Source organism: Mesoplodon mirus (assembly GCF_964341445.2).
Source record: "Mesoplodon mirus genome assembly, chromosome: 7".
NCBI classification, from domain to species: domain Eukaryota; kingdom Metazoa; phylum Chordata; class Mammalia; order Artiodactyla; family Ziphiidae; genus Mesoplodon; species Mesoplodon mirus.
The window spans coordinates 32,356,278-32,374,936 of NC_138983.1; the positions used below are offsets into that span (position 1 = coordinate 32,356,278).

The 18,659-nt window shown below is 35.3% G+C and overlaps 1 protein-coding gene across 1 annotated transcript in view; it reads right to left on the reverse strand.

The window, feature by feature from the left end:
• The window catches only part of ANO3 (anoctamin 3), a gene marked incomplete at both ends in the record, with an annotated part of 394,349 nt that overhangs the window by 184,876 nt on the left and 190,814 nt on the right, over positions 1–18,659 (reverse strand). Inside the window, 2 exon segments of the mRNA XM_082629094.1 lie at positions 1,278–1,349; positions 2,241–2,435. Coding sequence (XP_082485220.1) covers positions 1,278–1,349; positions 2,241–2,435 — 267 coding nt within the window.

An 18,659-nucleotide genomic window follows, 5' to 3' on the forward strand; every position in this document is an offset into this window, starting at 1 on the left:
ATGGATACAGCCACTATGGAGAACAGTATGGAGGTTCCTTAAAAAACTACAAACAGAACTACCATAAGACCCAGCAATCCTACTACTGGGCACATACCCTGAGAAAACCATAATTCAAAAAGAGACATGTACCACATTGTTCAGTGCAGCTCTATTTACAATAGTCAGGACATGGAAGCAACCTAAGTGTCCACTGACAGACGAATGGATAAAGAAGAAGATGTGGCACATATATACAATGGAATATTAATCAGCCATAAAAAGAAACAAAATTGAGTTATTTGTAGTGAGGTGGATGGACCTAGAGTCTGTCTTACAGAGTGAAGTAAGTCAGAAAGAGAAAAACAAATACCGTATGCTAACACATATATATGGAATCTAAAAAAAAAAAAAGAAAAATGGTCATGAAGAACCTAGGGACAAGACGGGAATAAAGACGTAGACCTACTAGAGAATGGACTTGAGGATATGGGGAGGGGGAATGATAAGCTAGGACAAAGTGAGAGAGTGTCATGGACATATATACACTACCAAACGTAAAATAGATAGCTAGTGGGAAGAAGCCACAGAGCACGGGGAGATCAGCTCGGTGCTTGTGACCACCTAGAGGGGTGGGATAGGGAGGGTGGGAGGGAGGGAGACGCAAGAGGGAAGAGATATGGGAACATATGTATATGTGTAACTGATTCACTTTGTTATAAAGCAGAAACTAACACACTATTGTAAAGCAATTATACTCCAATAAAGATGTTAAACATAATAATAAAAAAATTAAAAAATAAAAAAGCTAAAAAAGAAGAAAACATGATATAAAGATGCAAATATACTACAGTTACAAATTTAATCAGTAGAGAGGTTTAAAATTTAAAATGGCAATGTAACTATGAAAAAAAAAAAGGAAAGGTTATATGAATGAGCTAATAAACCTTCATCTAGCACAAGAGATCAACAGATAATGCTAAAATTTGATAAATCTATACACAGTAGTATAAATGTACTTATTCATCGAGAATTGAAGGAAATTTCTAAAAGACTAACAACAGAATTTTTTGTTATAGGATTGTTATTCATTAAAAATCTTCTGTATTTGACTTTCAAACTGTACATGAAATATCTTAATAATATTTTAACCTTAGAATATTATTCTCACCCATCAAATGTTAAAGACTAAACATGAATTTTTTTTCTTAAAAAAATAATGTTCTACGTTTGAAGTAGAAGTCAGTTTACCTTTGGAGAGGGGGAAAGGAGGAAGGAAATAATAGAAAGCAACTCACCCAAGCAAAAGTCGCTGAGGTCAGCAAAAGAACATCTGAGCACAGAGTCTTTTCTGCCTTCCTCAGTGCTAACTGGAAACAAGAACAAAAAAGACTTTCTAGATTTGGGGAATAAAAACATAATGACAGTTAGAACAATTACCGTGGTGACTGCTGTCCAAATAACAGCCAAACATGAAGAAATGTTTTGAAGTTAATGAGTGGAAATGAGAGATACATCTATATCACATTTTAACACTTTGATTCTCTTGAACAATTAGCCACTTTCCTTATTGGACATGGATGTAAGCTGACTTTTTAAAATAGGTAGTGATTTCCCAATACTATTGAAAATAGAATATTGGTATTTTCAAATTATCCAGAGGAAGAAGCAACCCTAAGGAATCATAAGGGAATGAATTTTCATAACATAAAAGCTCTTAGAGATGGAAGGGAAAATAAAAGCACACCCATCCACTGAATGACAGGGGCCTGGTTGTATTCTGACTCCTGACTCTTGTGAAAAGAGATTGTCTGAACGTATAATGAGTCTCAGACAGTCAGATGTGTGTAGTTTTATTTGCGAACACTTGTCTAACCACATCTTTGTGCAACCAAATCTTCACTGATTTACTGTCAGTATTATTTATAGTTTTGGGTCTTTCTTTTTAGGGAACTGAGTTTATTATTGCTGGCATATTTATTACTGCTAATACATTCTCACCAGGAATGCTAATGAGCCAGTGATTTAGGTGGCTGATCTGTCTTCTCTTGCCAACAGAAAGTGTTAGGTCCATATTTGCATGGGGTTGGCTACCTTCAAGGATAGAAAGAAATGAACACACATCTCGCCAACGAATGGCCTTTTGTCTGACTGGCATGGGCTACTGTTCTCCTTTCTATGCCAATCTCCTTCCTGAAGACTCTATAAACACTAGTGGAAAACACTACTCTTTAAAAGTTAAACAAGAAAGTAGAGCTCACCTTGCTCTGCTTTGTCAGCAGAGATTGAGGTTACAGAAGTGGGAGCCTGAGATTCACTCTCAGTTGACTGGAAGAGTGAGGTAGATTGGCTCAAGTTCTTTGAGTAAGCATAGCTCTGGGCCAGGCAAGGCAGGGATCTCCGAGATGGTTTTAATGAAGTTTCTTTTGCTATCTCACTCTTGCTTATATTCATACCTGTAAATTCAAAATGGCAAGTTTTAGCAACAAGAAATAATCAGCAGAAATCAACAAATAATTTTAATTCTTGTGATGGCTGTTTCAGAAATGTACTCTTGAAAAGCATCACCTAGGGATTAGCACTAGTTGAATTCGTTTCTTTCTATATTGTCAGAGGAAGTGTTTTGAGATTTTTTTCAAACAGTTATGAGAAATAAACAGCTCCTCTTCCAGTTTGAGCTTTCACTGTTTTTTAAAGGTTCTGTAAAAAAGAAACTGAGGTTTAAATTCATTTGGAGAGTTATGAGAACAATAATTTGGATTGTCTTTGGATAAATTTAACCATTTAGGTTTTTAAGCAGTAAAATAAATAAAACCTAATGCGTAGAAATTCAAATTACTATTATTAACCAGAGCACTTCTTTCTATAACCTATCCTCCTTTAAACACACCACATAATGTACTAATAGTGATCAAGAGGCTGGAAAGGAACAGCATACATGGTTTAGTACAAAAACTGACCAGCAGGGGGACAGCATTCCTGTGCTCCGTGTAACAGTCCCTCTCCTCATGCAGAGAAGACTGATCTTCCAGAAGAAAGAATGCCCCTCAACAGGACTCTGCCTCCATAATTGGAAGTCCCAGTAACTGTATTCTCCCAGCAATGAATGACCCCATGTCCCTGTATGCCCCTGTCCCCATCCGTCCTCATCCCCCTTACGTTAATCCCAGGGCATTCCTCAGCCCTGGAATACTGCTATGGGTATTCTGGTATATGCCTTTTTTGCACATATTGAGTATTTCTCTAAGAGGAAACACTTAGATGTACAACTGCTGGTTTGAAGGGCATGAATATTTATCATTTGGATAAATAATGCCAAACTGCCTTCCCTAAAAGCTTTATCTTTTCACACTTCCCCAAATAGTACAAGATGGAATCCATTTCTTTATGAAATTCCTTGGGGAACTCTAGATAGTATCATTTGTTTTAATTCTGAATAAAATAAAAAGCCAACAAACAAAAAAACAAAAAAAATTGTTTTAATCTTCATGTTACAGATTGAACATGTTTTCATACATTTCTAGCCAATTATAATTCTTAAGTGACTAAGCTATTTTATAGTTTTTCTAGTGTGTTGTTAGGCTTTTTCTTATTATTTTATAGTATGTGTGTGTGTATATATATATGCAGGAGTTTGGGGTATCAACCCTTCATGCAGTTAAAAATCCACATACAATTTAAAACCAGCCCTCTGTCTCCACTGTTCCTATCAGTAGTTCTGCATCTGCAGATTCAACCAACCTCAGATTGTGTAGTACTGTAGAATTTTTTATTGAAAACAATCCATGTGTAAGGGGACCCTCACAGTTCAAACTTTTGTTGTTCAAGGGTCAACTGTATATACATTCATATATACATATATACATTTATATGTATATAGTATTTTAGTGACTACATATTAAATGTAATATATGCTGTGTTTATTTCATTTAGTTTTCTAACGATCTTACCAGGCAGACATTATACCTATTAGCTATGTGGAAACTGAGACTCAGAGAGGATATGTAACATTCCTTATATCACACCAACAAGAAAACTGTTTGGAATTTATATTCCAAACAGTTTCTAATGCTAAAACCATCACATCATTTTGCATCCATAAATTAAGTTTGAAACTCCTGCACACCATCCATTTACCTCGAAAATCACAGACACTGAAATGTAAAGAACAGACACCAAAATTCATTCTGGTAGAGGCTAAAACTCAGACGGAATATACCTAGAAACACATCTGCTTTTACCACCCTCCCTATTCACCTGCCCATATTCTCTATATTAAAGTAAATTTCAGGGGCTTCCCTGGTGGCGCAGTGGTTGAGAATCTGCCTGCTAATGCAGGGAACACGGGTTCGAGCCCTGGTCTGGGAAGATCCCACATGCTGCGGAGCAACTAAGCCCGTGAGCCACAACTACTGAGCCTGCGTGTCTGGAGCCTCCGCAACAAGAGAAGCCACGATAGTGAGAGGCCCGTGCACCACGACGAAGAGTGGCCCCCACTTGCCACAACTAGAGAAAGCCTCGCACAGAAACCAAGACCTAACACAGCCAAAAATAAATAAATTAAATTTCAAATGTAGTGATTGAAAGGTGAAAAAGACAAAGCGAACTCACCAGTATATACAGCACTCAAGTAATGAAAATTTTGCCTTGCAATTACTCATCTTAATTCCATTTTTGAGACAGAGTAGAATCTGGGTCTTAATAGGTGCAGGCAAGGGGTATAGACAGGAGAGGTATATTTTCAGTAATTATCATATTTATTATAAGACAAACATATTTAACTAAACTCTACCCATATTGTTTTGGTCAATACTTTTTGGCTACTTTATAATCAGCTCATGAATTAACTCCAGATTTCTAAGGATATTTTCAAATGCATGAATTCAACTAAAGACAAGCAGAGGTACCAATGTTCATTGCCCTTTGAGACAAATGAGAATCTTGGAAAAAAAAAAATAACAAGACAATTTTTGAAAGAGGTTCTATAGAAATAAGACATAGTTGAATAGATGAAATGCAGACAAACCTAGCAGTAGGGATTTTATCTTCCTGTTTTATAAAAAAAAAGTATTTATTTTCACATTAATTCTCAGTGTGAAAATAAAATGTGAACTTGAAAGGGATTGAAGAAAGAATTATGAATTGATCCAGTCTCTTAGCCCTCTGGGACTCTGTAATGATAAGAAAGGAAAATACCCTTTTGAAGAGGAATTTCCCAAGGCCCACAGAACTCATACTGAAATCCTACACATACACCATACAATCGCCCTTATTTAAGGACCGACTAGTGTTTTCTATACTACATTCAAGGAATAGCACAGGAAAAATCTGTCCTAGTAGTTTTTTATGCCTGTGAATATTTTATCATGTGGTCTTATATCTTCTTTTACTTAGGAAACACAGATGTAGAATATTAAAAGATCAGTTTTTTATTACTGGGCTCTGGTTGAGAAGTGCCTTTTACTCTAGAAGAACATATAAGTAAAAGAATAAATATTATTTTGGAGGTGGAGGTACACAGATGGAAGATGGTGATAGTTGCTAGTAAAGATATTAGATTCAGAGAGAAATGCCTTGGGCCCCTGAGAAATGGCCTTGATGGGAACTCTATAATAATACTAGTCACCTTAATACACTGACCCCAGCATGTATGTTCAAAAACTGTTCTTTGAGCTAAAGATAACAATCACATTGGTAGATATTATTATTTTATAAACCAATATAGGGTGAGACTAGCTTTATGCATATCAATGTTGTCAGTATTTTCCACCATGATTCATCCCTGTATTCACCTAGTCATTGAGGAGATGTTATTTGGGCTTTTGCTCTCTGCAGGCATCCTGCTGACACTGCGTATACAGTGGTGAACAAGGTGGACATATAATTCCTGTCCTCATGGGACTTCCATTCTAGTAGAGTGTCAGACATTGACCAAACAAATAAATATGTATATACACATAAATTGTCTGAAATGCTATGAAAATACAGGCATGGTTATATTATGGAGAATAATAAAGGGGACTTTCTTTATGAAGTGGTCGGGGACATTTTGTCTGAAGAAGTGACATGTTAGGTCAAAAAATAAAAAGGAACCTAACATACAGAAAGGTGTTTATGTATGTTTGTGTTGATGTTTATATATATATATGTATGTTTGTGAGGGGTGCTTTTAGGCAAAGATAATAACGTGTGTGAAAGCCCTGAGGTATGAAGATTGCAACGTATTTATAAACTGGAAACAACAACAACAACAAAACTGTTTGCAGTATAGTAAGTGAGAGAAAGAAGTGTAAAGGAGCTATAGCTGCAGTCCAGGTAGGGGATAAAAATTACCTACTGTTCTTTGGGGAATTCTGCATATGCTTATTTGCTCATTATTTTCCACAAATTTATCTGCCTTATGTCCTTTTTTTGAATAATTGCATTTGCCAAAAATCATAAGATATTTTAAATATAATCACTTCAAATGGGAAATGAAATTGGGAGAGGCAATGAAATTTACTTACTCTAGGTCATAAATCAAGCAACTGGCAGAACTGAATGTGAATGTTATGGCCATTGGATTCCAAAACCCATGATCTTTTCAGAATGCTCCATGGTTCTTCATGAACCCCAGTCCTGGATGGGTCATTACCATGGTTTCACTTGGTAGAAATATCACACAAATTTTAAGCAGAGAGCTCTGAATGTAGAAATCACAGAGTGAAAGCAAACCTCAGAACCTGTAATTCTATACCCACAATCTTAGACAACTATGAAATATATGTTGATGAAAAATTAATATGTGCTCTTTGGTACACATTAACTGGGAATGTCTACCCATCATCTATGAAACTGTTGTTCTTTTGCTGATCTATAATAGATATGAATAATATAAAATCTGCTATGAGTTAACAATGTGTGTAACTGATTCACACAAAACAAGTTATCAGCTATTATTTGTAATCCTAATCATTATTTTTCAGTTTCCATCATTTAGTTAACAATGTGTGTAACTGAGTTATATGAAATAAATATTAATGATTATTTTTAAACTTAATTTTTATTCATTCAGTGTTCTATCATTTATTTAACAATTCCAAACAATTATTGAGTTCTTTCTCTGGACCAGAATTTAACTCAGTGTTGGGTGAAAATGGTGGTCACTATCAGAAGTGTATATATATAAATAAAAGCAGTTCTTTTTATTAAAAACTAATATACAAAATACGGATAAGGCATCATCATTAGATTGAATTAAATCTAATATATATCACTTGGGGAAGAATTAACATCTTAATTATGCCAAGTCTTCTAGTCCATGAATCTCATATGGTTACTTATTTAGGTCTTTCTTTGATTGATTGAACTATATTTCTGTAGTTTTCTTCATACAAATCCTGTACATAGTTTATTAGATTTATAGCTAACTATTTCATTTTGTTGGAGCTTTTACAAAAGAGTATCTTTTTAAACTTTAGTTTTTCACTGTTCATTTTTCAATCGTGCATTGCTAATGTACAGAAATGCAATTAATTTTTGTTTATTGCCATTGTATTCTGTGAACTTTCAAAATTATTTATTAGTTCTAGGTATGATAAACATTTTGTAGATTACTTGGAATTTTCCACATAGACTATCATGTTGTCTGCCAGAAAGGGTACTTTAATTTATTACTTTCCAACTGAATACCTTTTATTTCTTTTTCTATCCTCATTTTATTTTCCAGAACTTCCAACAGAATATTGAATAGCAGTGGTGAAAGTGGAAAATCTTGCCTAGTTCCTGATCTTGGGGGAAAGCAAGCTCTCATGATTAAGTATGATGTTAGATGTAAATTTGTTGTAAATGCATTTATCACATGGAGGAAGTCTCTTTTTAACCCTAGGTTGCTGACATTTTTATCATGGTAGATGTGGAATGTCTTTTTCTGCATTTATTGATATATCATGTAGTTTTCCTCTCAAGTCTGTTAGTGTGATAAATTATAATGATTGTTTTTTGAGTGCTGAACCAACCTTGCATTCTTAGGTGATATTTAATATATTTAATTCTCACAGTAATCCTGAAAAACGTTTTGATTATGCATGTTTAAGATATTGAGAAAATTAGAGTTAACTTAAGGACATTCAGCCCAGTAATTGCCAAACCTATGAACTGAACTCAAGTCCATGAGAGGCCTGAGCTATGTTCCTTTTACCATAGCACCCTGCCTTTCACAAATATGCAAGAAGAAATATTATTAATGGCCTCTAGGCAACAACAAAGACTCTCCCTCTCTATACTCCACTTCCAAGGTAAAGAGGCCCTGGTAATGTTCTAGAAAATGGACATGTTTGTTCCAGAGTTCTTAAGAGTGAAGCCAATGGGTATACTGATAAAAGAGATCACAAACTCTGGCATGTACAGCCTCTCTCTTGGTCTTGCCTTTTCACTATATTTGTCTTCCAGGTGTTGGGATTTGTGAAGGTGAAGCAAAAACAGTATAGGGCTTATGCAGCTAACCTTTTGGAGGATAGTTTAACTAGTTTAGACTACTCCTTAGGGATATGTTTTCATTTTCTTTCAGATTTCCTGGTGTTTATTAAGGTTCTGAAAGAATGTGACTTTAAGGTTCAAAATTAGATATAGGCCTAGAAGAAAGAAACCTAAAAGGTCACTAGATCTGCTGTTATTTTATATCTTAAAGCATAGTCCAGCTCAGCAGAGCTAATAATTTCACCTAGAATTTGAGGCCAAGGCCCTAGTTAGAAAAAAATAAAACCAAAAAAAACACACTGTCTTGTGTCTTCTCTGCATATCTTTCTCATGAATCTATTTTAAGATTTGAAAATAAATTTCCTGGGTCTCAGTTAAATCTTTATCTTAATTCAAGAAATGCTTACAAATCCTTAGGGATTCTATGTTCACATTCTTTGTCTAGTTCCACAGCATTATTGGAATTTACTTACTGAATAGTGATACCAACATTCAAATAATGTCTAAGGGACAATAAAAAAGTGCTTTAAAATAAATATACATATATTTTTTATTTAGGGTAGAGAAGGAGAGTAGAGTTTGGATGATCTTAGGAAGAATATGACTGGAGTATCTACAGCAAGACCACTTGTTATGTAAAACGAAAGTTATTAAGAAAACAATTGCCAACCTATACAAAATCAATGCTCAGCACTTTAGTTATTATATGAAAGCTGAAAGCAGTAAGATGTTTAAGAATAAATCATTTAATTCAGTAAAAGTCTAATGTCAAAAACCTCAAGGGAGCTTCATTGCCTCCTAATTTTCTTTTAAAAGCTATCTGAGTATAAATGTTCTAATCTTGTCACTATAGAATGAAGAATGTATTTTAAATTGATAGACTGACATTATAAAAAAGAATGTTTTGAAGTCACTCACGATATGCAGAAATTTCATGCCCAGTTCAAAGATAGAGAAAAAGGGAACATGTTCCTTGCTTTATTTCCCTGGTTTTCAAGGAATCACTTGTCCTTGATAGGTTTTCTTCCAAAATGGCACACAAAAGAACAAAGAAGTGTTCTGGAATTTTCTTTTCTACTCTTTAAAAAGGAAAATGGACTGATGGATGAAGAAGAGCTGCTTTTTTCAATAGGAAAAAAAATGAACAGCAAAGAAATGTGAATAGATTCAAAAGACAAGAGCCCACTGGCTGCTTTGTCTCTTCCAATGGAAACTATAGCCATAATTTTTTATTCAGATATGCATTGTCAGTAAAGGTTACTTTATTTATTTTTACCTTACTGACTGGATTCCAGACCTTTTGCAGTCAGAGGCAGCGGTGGTCAAACAGGTGAGACTGGAATTGGTATAGGTCACAAACACAGTTCAGGGTATGGCACTGAACCTCTGAATATAATAATCATTAGGCCTAATAGGTCTTTTTAAGGACATACTGTTATGTGAATGAAAAGGTGTAGATGGGACTCTCATTTCAAAAGGGAATACCCCAGCAGGTCTAGCATACAGTATTTTTCAATATGTCAGTTGGTATAGTGGTCTCAGGGCAGTGCTAAGAATATTCAGTAGCTCCTAAAGAGATTCCAGATAGACCTGGGCATATAAAGGCCTTAAAGTAGCTTACTTGCATCTCCAAACAGACATACACACACACATGCATACACATACACACATATACTCATACCTACCCCAAGTAACAGTTGGTCAGTCTGACCCTCTGCCTTGGTACCCATGGCTACTTCACAGCCACAGTTGTGTGTTTTGGGGTTGGGAGTATGGTTTCAGGATAAAAGAAATCACTCCTCTAAACTATAAGCAATTTCCCCAAAATCGAAACAAATAAATTGGCCTGATCATAATGGTCATGGACAATTCTAAGGAAGAGGACTGCATATTATTTTTTTTTTAAATCCCAAAGCAGGGGATTACTCCAATGCTAGATTTGGATTAACTTCCAGATTCTGGACAATTTCAATTCCAAGACTGCAATATACTATGGTTTTCAGCGTTAAATTTTGTGATTCTGTTTCTAAGAGAAGTCTCAAGGCCTTTATTTCAGGTTTTGTTCTAGTTCTTCTCAGCCCTACTTTATTTAACCTCTTTTCAGTTTCTTTAAGTCTGCAACTGTGAAGCTGCCAATAAATGCAAGAAGGCTATAAACTCAGGTAGCATATGTTTATAGACTTGGGCAGGAGCCATTGTGTGTAAGTTCTCTTCACTAACCCAATCCCTTTGTTCTGTTTTTGAAAGAAATAACAAGGAAACTCAAAGATTAAATTGATGAAAGGAGTACATAATATAGTTTATGACATTAGTGCTTTGAGGTTAAGTTCTAAAGTAACTCCTAAGGTAAGGGGTTAGTTTCGTATTAAATTCATTTTCAAGTTAAACTGGTTCTCCAACATATTAAAATAGACTGAAATTTATGATAGTTTTATATATAGGTTAAAATAATAATATTTCTCTACAAACATAGAAAGAGTAATTATAGTAAGATCAAAAAATTAGACAATTCCAAGGAAATGCATTTAAGTCACTTTCAGATAACAGTTTCCCCCAAATGCATGGCATAGCATCCTTCATATATTCTTATTTAGGGATTAAAAGAGTATACCATAGGGCTTCCCTGGTGGCGCAGTGGTTGAGGGTCCGCCTGCCGATGCAGGGGACACGGGTTCGTGCCCCGGTCCGGGAGGATCCCGCATGTCGCGGAGCGGCTGCGGCTGCAGCCGTGAGCCATGGCCGCTGGGCCTGCGTGTCTGGAGCCTGTGCTCCACAACGGGAGAGGCCACAGCAGTGAGAGGCCCGTGTACCGCAAAAAAAAAAAAAAAAAAAAAAAAAAAAAAGAGTATACCATAAACACAGTATAATTATTATCTTCAGTTAAACAATATATAAAGTAATTTCTTCAGTGAAGTACCAATGGGAACAGCATTCAGGGATGATAGGGTGACAACTTGCAAATATGCGTGATTGAACGAGACATAATTCCCTTCACTTCCTTCGCCTGATTTTAAGAGCACCATGGGCAACGTACTGTCAAGGCAGAACTCAGCACTGCTGAGGAAACATAGTTCATGGCTGCCATGGAATTGCAGGATGAGGTACAATTGTAAGTGTGTTCAAGCCATTCCCAACTGTAAGGCACACATATGAAATAGTCTGTGTCTTGTGAATCACTTTTAAAAGAACCCTGATTTCTGGAACACTGGTGACTGCATATAACATTCATTTCCAGAAATACAAAGACATTTTTCTGATTCCACTTATGACTTTAGAGGTTAATGGGGAGTTTAATATATCTAGCAATACATTCAAAAGCATCCATACACTCACACAATCTCCCTTTATTTTTTCCTTAAAAGTAATGTCTCTTTCATTTGAGTTTTAATAGCACCTAGGCTCCTTAACTAATAATGGTAATTTTATTTGCATTGTAATTTTTGCGAGAAAGCTATATTTCTACCATTGAACTCAGTCCCTTGAGGTCAGGGACAACAGATGCTTCCTCATTTTTGCCATAGTAGCTTGGTCAGTGCTTTACATTCACGGAACAACTTGAAGCACTATGTAGATTTCAGTATACCAAGGGCCAGCCATGCTCCTTAAAATATACCAATATACCATCACAGACTAAAAATCCTAAAACAGCTATCAGAGTATTATATCAATAGCAATATTATTTCACTATATGCTACAGCTATTAGATTAAAGTATATTACCTATTAACATGTATACACAGAGATTACTCATGTAATTTTTTGTTTTATGATTTAAAACTTATGATTTTGATGAGTTATTATTTATCAAATAAATCCTTTATTTGACTTTTCTATTTTTGCTTAGTAAATATTATTATAATGATGATTATATTCATTAAGGGATTTTTATATGCCAGGCACTATGCTAAACCATTTACATACCATATTTCTGATCACATAAAATGTATCATTATCCTCATCTAACAGGTGGCTGAAAATATAGGCTCAGATGGCCTAGTTAAATTGCTTTAGGTCATATAAACAGTTGAGCTAATATTCAAACACAGATTTATATTTATCCAAATCCTGTGGAATTTTCACAATAGCTCTCTTATCTCTATATAAATATTTTGAATTTTTAAATTATAATTTACTTAATTTAAGGAATGATCAGTAAATCACTTGGAAATATTTGTTGTTGGAGAGCATATTAATTAACAGACATAGTGACTGATTTTATGTCATTAATTTCCAATTAATACTCCCCCAATTTTCATGATCAACCATGCACATTGGGAAGTACCTACTTCACTGGTCCTATCGTGGAAAGTTACAAGGAGAGTAGAAAATGTGGGGTTATAACATCTAATCTTAGACTTCATGGAGGGGAAAGGACAAGTGAAAATGCACTCTTCAAATGCAAAGATGGGCAAAACAGTTATACTGCTAACTGTACCTATAATATAGAATATGTAAAACTACAAATAATGAAGAACATAGGAAAGGCAAAAATAGGTGTGGGTTTCTTGAAGTGAGCAAATGAACAGATATGATAAAAAGGAAGTGAGATGCGTACAGAAGTATTCAATAAGTGCATACAAATGCGCCAGCATGTCACTTGGAGATCATACTGGCTAAAGTTTTTGAACATACTTCTGAGTGTTTTGACTTGAATCATTAAAAGTTAGTGCTTGGTGAAATGCAAAATGATATTAGTAGGATCAATTTATTTTGAAAAATCTGGGATAGATAAGTTCCTTTTTATAAGGTCTACTTCTATGCAGTCTAATAGTCGCACTATAATTGGCATATCTCCAAAAGAAATGTTAGCTTAACTTATGGTAATTATTGGAGACAGTGGAAATGATAATAAAACACTTTTCTCACATTGGCAAAATTTGCAACTCTTTAGCTAATCTAATTAGACTTAACATTTTTGTTACAATTAACATCTCTTTATCCACACAATAGCTATTATTCACATCAGTCTTCTCTCTTAGACTATAGACTACTTGCAGTCAAGATCTTCAAACTAATATATCTTTATATCTTGCAAACCATGGGACATCATACCCTGCATAGTTTGCAGAGTGGGCAAATTCCTGAATGAAAGAATGAAATATTTCAATCCTCAGATACATCTAAGTTGGTTTTCCATGTGACAAATTTTACAAATGGATGCCTCTGTTTCCATCAAAGTTAAGATACTTTTCCCTTTCTCCTACTCTAGAAACTTATTATAATTCAAGCCTAGCAATTTCTCCTAGAACCAGAAAAACCCTCTGCCAGAGGTTCAGGAATCTCAGGTCCCAGGACAGAAAGACAGAGCGGCTTCTGATAGCCAGTAGCATGGTGAGTGCACAGGGTGCCCATCCTCCAAACAATGGAAATATCTACTGATACTGCTCTAACATTAGACTCTGCAGCTCTGCTTATATTATGTCATTCCCTGCTCTAAAACTGTCGATGGCTCCCCCAGGGCAGCCTGTTCCACATTCAGACAGTTCCAGCTGTTAAGAACTTTTTGTAGAGCAAAAATCTGCCTGCCTATGGTTCCTGACATTGGTTTGCTCTGCCCTTCAGAAAAAAAAAAAAATGCAATCTTTCTTTCATATGACAGCTCTTCAAATATTTGCAGACAGCTATCATTTCCCCTTCAAATTCTGTATTCTCTAAACTAAAGATTTTGTTTCTACAACTGTTTTTTGGGATGTTTCCGAAACACACCATCTTCCTTCAATTTCTATAAAGGTGATGATTTGGGATTCAGTTCAGAATCAACTCTTAACCTGTGCTCGATTTCACTGTGTTATATTTTGCCCAGAGAGAAGTAACATTGTGTAGAAATATCTGGAGGTGAGGAAAAAGTTTTTTGTTACTGGAAAATAGAGCAGAAAGTGATGGAGAGTGGGGCAGGGGACAGAGATGGGGCTACAGAGGAAAGCAGAGATTAGCTCTTGAATGGCCTTGCATGGCCTACTGAGGAGTTTAGACTTTATCTTAAGGGGAATAGGGAGCCACTGCAAGCTTTTAAGCTGTGGAGTGACACAGTCTAATTCATCTTCTTAGTGTGGAGAATGGATGTGAATAGGATAAGAGTAAGTCATGATAACAAGTGAATAGGCTGCTTCAGTTATCGACAGGAGAACAGAAGGTGGCCTTAGAGACATGGTTGTGGCTGTGGAACTAGAAAAAAGTAGACAGTTTAGAAAGTTAGAATTCACAGGCCATGAGGTTTGATTGAAAATACTCATTTAATCCTAAATATAAAAGAATATCCTGTCAGCACTAGAGTATGTTTCAACAGCACAGAAGCAGAGAGATAGCAGACATTAGTTTCAAGTGGGGATAGTAAAAGTGGTAGAAAAAAATATGTGCCATTTGAGTTATGTCTTGAAGAATGCATGTGGTTTTCAAAGGGCAAAGCTGGATGTACAAAACAGTAAAGCAAATTAACCCAGGCACAGAGGTATATGTATAGTACTAACTGGAACACTCAATTGCAGAAATGTTTGTTTTGTTTTTGCTGATCATTGCACAATGTTGGACTTTGAATTCTATAACATAGTTTTTCCTAATGCATATATATATATATATATATATATATATATATATTATATATAATTCTGTGGAAATTATTCAGGCTGATTTTTAAAATGAGTTAATCTATTTCCTAGAACATAAGAAACTTAAACCAAGTCTTGATTTCTGGAAAACATACATAATCAACTTCACAGTAGATGACAACTTGAGGGGAAAGAGTAAGTATATTTTGTATGATTGGAACAACTGAGGAAATTGATGTTATAGATAATGTCAGACACACCTCCCACTGCCCCTCCAACACACACACACACACACACACACACACACAGCAATAGATTCTTAGACCTTTTAAACCGGGCTGGTTTAATTTTTTATCTACTGCAAAACTTACCCACTTAAAATTTAACAATAGTTTATATGTTCAGTCTTATTTTGCCAGTGTAATCAGTAGGTCCATATGGACCCCAAACCTTTCTTTTTCTGTGTAATGTAGGTGAAGGGCTAACTAAGCCAAAGTTTTCCAAGAATCTTGTGATTACTGAGAAAATTCTATCAAAAGATAAAATGGGATTCCTGTGGAATTCTCACAGGAATTCTCTGTGATATTAAAAATTGCATTCAATGGTCTATCAGCAAAGGCTCTGAGTGATGAAACATGGTGACTTAGAGGGATTCTCTGTTTGATCCCACTTAGAAAATATGTCATCAAGGCTTAGAATGCCAAAAATATGAGAAAAAGGAAAAAAAAAAAACTGTTAGAAATTGTAGAGTCAGAGGAGACCCTGAGGACAGCTCTGCAGTTTCAATGTGAGGTCCATGGTCACCTGCAGAGTATATTACAATGCAGACTCCTCAGTCCTTTTCCAGGACTACTACATCCCTCAAGAAGGAGTTTAAGAATCTGAATTTTTAATATACATACTCAGGCTCCCTAAGTTTGAAAACTGCTTGTACAATGTAACCTTCACATTTAATCAATAGAGAAACTGACAGAGAAGATAAATGATTTGCTCAAAGTTGCACAAGTAGCTTTTAATGATGATAGGGGACTTGTCTCAAATCTTTTGTGTCACGATTATTTGCTCTTGATCAGTTGCTCTTGACCATTAGCTCAAATGCATGACATTTACAGAGGACAGCCATATACTAGCTTCATCATCTTATAGGTTGGCCTATAAAGAATGTGTGCAGACTTGGCCATTGATATCCTGAGACACAGTGTCTTCTCAATGGTTTTCAATCATATTTGGTTACTAGGTTTTACCAGCAGAAGTCAGAACACCTAAAAAATAACTAAAGAAATGAACATATATACATTTGTAATTTCTTTGTCAATAAAAAGACATACCTCCTTTCTATTTTCTTTAATAGAAACTGGAAGAAAATAACTTCAAGATTAGAATCTGTGACAAGCCCAGAAAATATTTAGGCAATATTATGACATCATCCAAGTGAGATAAGAGAATTCCAGAAATGGATTATTTCAAGCATCAGCAAAGTGCTGATAGTAGATAATACCATATAAAGCAAATGGCATTTTATCTAATTAAATTATTCTTTTTTTCACTTTGTAGATTTTTTCATGGAAAGAACAAAAAGCTATACAGTGTCTGTGAGGGGGAGAAAAAAAATATCATTTTTTGAATGACTGCTGTGAGGTAAACACTTTAGTAGGCACTGCTATCTAATGACGTTAGATACACACACACAAACACACGGAATTACTTGTTATTCAAATTAGCCGCTATTAACAAATTTACCAAGAATTAGTAATGTGATTTTAAAACTTAATTCCACTGCACAAGACATGGAATTTTATGGTTTTCTTGTAAGTGTCCTATCTTTGGGAGGTATTTTCTGAAAAAAATCACTGTTATATTTCCCCATGCAAGTTTTCATCACAACACTGACAATGGTTACATTACTATAGATGTTAGTTTACATAAATGATCCTCCCTCCAACGGCTTGCTAAACTGGAAATGCCTTAAGGAAAAAGAAACCAAAATGAAGTTTAAGTTGAGTAAGGATAATGATTTCTTCTACTGCTCCTGCTACTACTGCCACTAGCACTGACAGATTTTATCAAACATCAGCAATATTCTAGGAACTCTGCATGTGTTAGCTCTAAACTTTGCAACACAATTTTTCATTAATTACTTTTCTTCTTTATGTAGAATCAAATCTAGAGAAAGGTTTAGTTAGTAAGGGCAGCAATTATTCTACAAATCAGACAGGGAGTAAATTTGCCTTGAGAAGCAGTAGTTTTCCAAAGTGATTAGGCAAAACAACGTTAAACAGGCCTCATAAGGTGTGTAAGCCCAGTATTGGTGCTCTAGAGTCCAACAAAACAGAAGCTCAAATTCATCACATAGCATCACCTGTACAAGTTCTGATGAAGACCAGGAGTTATTCGGTGTAGTTTCTTGTTTTGACTCATTCAGTCATCCTGCTATTCAAACATTTACATTACTAAGCACCTACTTTGTGACAGGCACTATTTTAGTTCTATCATATTAAGAGGATGAATAACACAAAGTCCTCCTTTTGTGTAACTCACATACAAGTGGGAAAGAGTGTCCATAAAAACATGTAATGTCAGGCTATTTATAAGTGCTCAGAAATGAAACAAAAAGCAGGGTATGAGAACAAAGAATGATGGACAGTTCAACTTTAGATGGGGAGATCACAAAAGCTCATTCTATGAAGGTGAAGAATGAGCAAAAATCTGTGAAGTGGAGAATAAAGCATGCAAACATATGGGCTGAGAGCATCCCGGTGCAAATGCAAAACGAGTGCAGGCTCTGAATTAGAAAGAGTTTGAAATGTTCAAAGAAGAGCAAAGAGGCCTCTGTGGCTACAGAACAGTGAGCAGGAGAAGAGTAGCAGAAAATAAGGTAAACGAAAAAGCAGGAACCGTATAATGTAAGAGCCTGTGAACCTCAGTAAGGAATTTGCCTTTTATAATACATGAGATGGGAAGTCATTGGAAGGTTAAAAGCAGTGACTTGGTCTGTTGTTTTGAAGGCTTGGCTCGGCTACTATGTGGAAAATAGGCTGGAGGAAGTAAGGATTGAAACTGGATAATTAAGATGCTACAGAAGTAGTTCAGGCAACAGAAAACAGATATTGAACTAATGTGGTAGTGAGAGAGGATGTGTAAAAAGTCCTATTCAAGCTATATTTTGAAGCTAGAGCCAAAAGGATTTGCTAATGAATTTTGTCACACTTTCTCTGTGTCTATGTAAAAATAACTGAACCTAATTGAACCTCAATTTCTACATCTTTAGGATAATATGATGTCCTAGTGAAATAATAAATCCAGACAATGCTCACCAGTGACTGCTATTATTGCAAAAAGAGAGAAAACCACTCATTATGTGCCTCCTGATGGAAATATACAACACCAATTATGAGATATTCTTTAACAAAAATTGAATCTGAATCTCATCACACTTAAAAATCTATCTTTCAAGTTACAGGAAACACAGGGGACCAAGGGATATATTAAACAACATAAAGGGAATATAACTAGCAAAGACTAGAATGTGGGTAAATCTATGAGGTAAAAATTTAAGCTGTCTGTCAAACAAATTGCAAGAGACAAAATGATAGTGAGAGGACCCTATACACTAAAAAAGAGCTGAGAAATATCAACCAATTGCAATGTATGGATCTTTTTAGGTTCTTATTTAAACAAC